At 43.4% G+C, this 2,793-nt stretch overlaps 1 protein-coding gene across 1 annotated transcript; it reads right to left on the bottom strand.

The window, feature by feature from the left end:
* Nucleotides 1–1,159: 1,159 nt before the first annotated feature.
* LOC120935830 (barrier-to-autointegration factor-like protein) lies at nucleotides 1,160–2,103 on the bottom strand. The gene has a single exon (XM_040347890.1). The coding sequence runs from the start codon at nucleotides 2,083–2,085 to the stop codon at nucleotides 1,810–1,812; it is 276 nt and encodes a 91-aa protein (XP_040203824.1). The 5' UTR covers nucleotides 2,086–2,103; the 3' UTR covers nucleotides 1,160–1,809.
* Between the last annotated feature and the right edge of the window lie 690 nt (nucleotides 2,104–2,793).

Here is a 2,793-nt window from a genome sequence, read left to right as displayed (position 1 = left end):
GATGTCTGCATCATGGGGGGGGACAGTCATACCTGACACACATGTCACTCACCAACCAGCCAGCTGTCTCCATACACGTTCTGCTCCAATTCACGTGCTATGTTGGTCTGCCTAAAGATGTAGCTGTCATGGCACGAACCTGGAAATTTGGCACACACATGCCAGATGAGGCCATGGGCATCCACGATTACCTGGACATTGATGGAATGCCAGTTTTTGCGATTCCTGAACAGGTGCTCTGTATCATGGGGGGGCTGTAGTGCCACATGGGTACAGTCAATGGCCCCGATGGTCCGTGGGAATCGTGCAATCTGATAGAAATCAGCCATGCTCTTCATTCGCTGGTCCTCCTGGGTGGGCTTTTCAAATTGACTGCCCATGCGTCTCAGTATTGCAGGGACAACCTGGTGCACACACCTGCTCATCGAGGACTGTACCATCCCAGCCAGACCTCCACATGTTCTCTGAAAAGACCCAGTGGCCAGAAAATGCAGGGTGGCCATAACTTTAATGTGAGCTGGCAGGGCATTGGATCGTTGGGTTGGGGTGTTCAGATCATCCTGCAGGATCCTGGTTAAGTCCAGGATGGCTTCCTGGTTAAATCTGAAGTTGCCAATGACCTCAGACGCAGTCATGCCAAAGAGATCTTGGCGTGGGCGGTATATCCTCTCCTGTGCCCTCCCCCTCCTCCTCTGTGCCCTCCTCCTTCTCTGCGCCTGTAAAGTTGCGAGTGCCGTTATAATCATTGATGGCCCAGGCATTTTGGCAGTCACAATGAAGTCAAGCAAAGAAGTGTTGGCAGCTCTTCCTAAATGGTGTTGCTTCAGCAGACCTTTACAGGGCTGGTGTAAAATTAGGGCTGCTTTTATAAAGTCTAATTTTGCTCCAGAAAACTAACAGGTGCGCACAGGGCGTAATCTACGGCGCACACACTTAATTTTGAGGATCGCCCTATCTCCCTCATTTGCATCTTTGCCTATCAAATAAAGCGGCGTGACTAGCGTAATTTGCGTCAGAGGATGCGCCAGAGTAATTATTTTAAGTAGGACGGAAAAAACGGATTTTTCGTTTTGAGGATCGGGCGCAAAGATACGCGCGGAGTAAAATTAGAAATCTCGAGTTAAGTCGGCGCATCTGCTTTGTGGATTTGCCCCTTAGAGTCCAACGTCAAAGTACCAGAAGCATAGCAATGCCTATGGCACTCAGAAGAAATGTAAACTGAAAATTAAAGAGATGCCCACAGGGTAGCATGCACCTCATTGGACCCAACCCCCTACATATCCAGCACATCTTACAAAGTAGCCGAACTCCTGGCATTCAGCTTGTTGCAGCTCTATAGAAATGCTCTGCCTTTCACTCCCAGATATGAGTGATTTATATTTTTACCCTCTTGTGCAGCCATTCCGCTTACTAAGTAATTCTGAAACTGACACACTTTGCCTTATAGGATGGGAGCTTTCCCCACTCAGCCCTTGCATAAACTATACTGGGTCAGGAAGGTGCAGCCAGAATAAAGTCATTATAATCCAATGGAACAGAGGTCATGGTCTGAATTTACCAAAGGTCCTGCTTCTTAATGCAGGCTCTTTCTGCTTTAAGAGAAGCATTTTTTTTGTTATGTACACTTCTTGTTGGTCAATGGATGAAGTACAATATAGTTGGGAAAGCTAGTGATATGGTGTAAAGGCTGCACAGAGGTAACCATCTTAAATATTTATTCCTTAGCAAACAATTTAGTAAACATAAGCTAATCTAATGGAATGTAAAACTGAAGGTCAATAAAATATGGAACTTTAAAGTTGAAGAACTTCAGAGGAAGGATGAACACCATTCTTTCATACAAGATGAACATAACTCTGCTTGACGGGAATTCGCTCCACATGAATCTTTCAACCAGTCTTTAAAGAGGTCGTCTGCATCCTTCTTTAACACAAGAAACTGTCCCAGAAGCACATAAGCCTTATCAAATCCTTGTTCTTCCAATTTGCCGCCAAGAACTTCTCCAATACTGGCCAGTGCTGTGACTGCTTTATCGCCCATAGGCTCAGACACAAAGTCCCAATGCTTCTGGGAAGTGTGCGACATCTTTGCTGCATAGACGGGACCCCGCACAGCCAGTCTCAAAGACATTTTTTATTTATTTCCTTCTATTAGAACGTTTTATATGTAGAACAGTTCTAACATTGGACTTCCTCCACATCACCCTTGTGGTATATATTGGTATTCACATGTACTATATATTTATTTTATATACCTTCTAGGTATTCATATATATTTTTCATTTTCAGGTTCTATTTATTCTCACTTGGTTGTGAGCACTATATTTGCATTTTTGCAAAGAATATTTTGTATATAGGATTCATACCTTATGCAACTTTAGCGCTGCACTTTTTTTATTTTTTATTTTTGTATACAACATTATTCCATTGTTGGTGCTGGCTGCTATATCTATTATTTATTTTTTCACAGGATTAGCGCAACTTTTTCTTTATTTTTTTTTATATATATATAATAAATATATATATATTAAATAAACTAAAAATCTGTGCAAATTCATGTAATCATACAATATTTTTTGCTCAATTTAGTGTTCAGAAAAATCCAACATCCTTCACACTCTCCTCACCTCCGATGGATCCTCCTCGCTCACTCCTGCAAGTCTGCTGCGCTTTCTGTCAGTCTCCCTCCTAGACTCGGCTTCCTTCTCCGACCGCTGTTCCAGCAGGAGCTCCGCCTCTTCATACACACTCATGAGCTCCGCCTCTTCATACACACTCATGAGCTCCGCCTCTT

The sequence above is a fragment of the Rana temporaria genome, chromosome 4, assembly GCF_905171775.1.
Source record: "Rana temporaria chromosome 4, aRanTem1.1, whole genome shotgun sequence".
In the NCBI taxonomy this organism is placed as follows: domain Eukaryota; kingdom Metazoa; phylum Chordata; class Amphibia; order Anura; family Ranidae; genus Rana; species Rana temporaria.
This window is presented reverse-complemented; position numbering and strand designations above follow the sequence as displayed.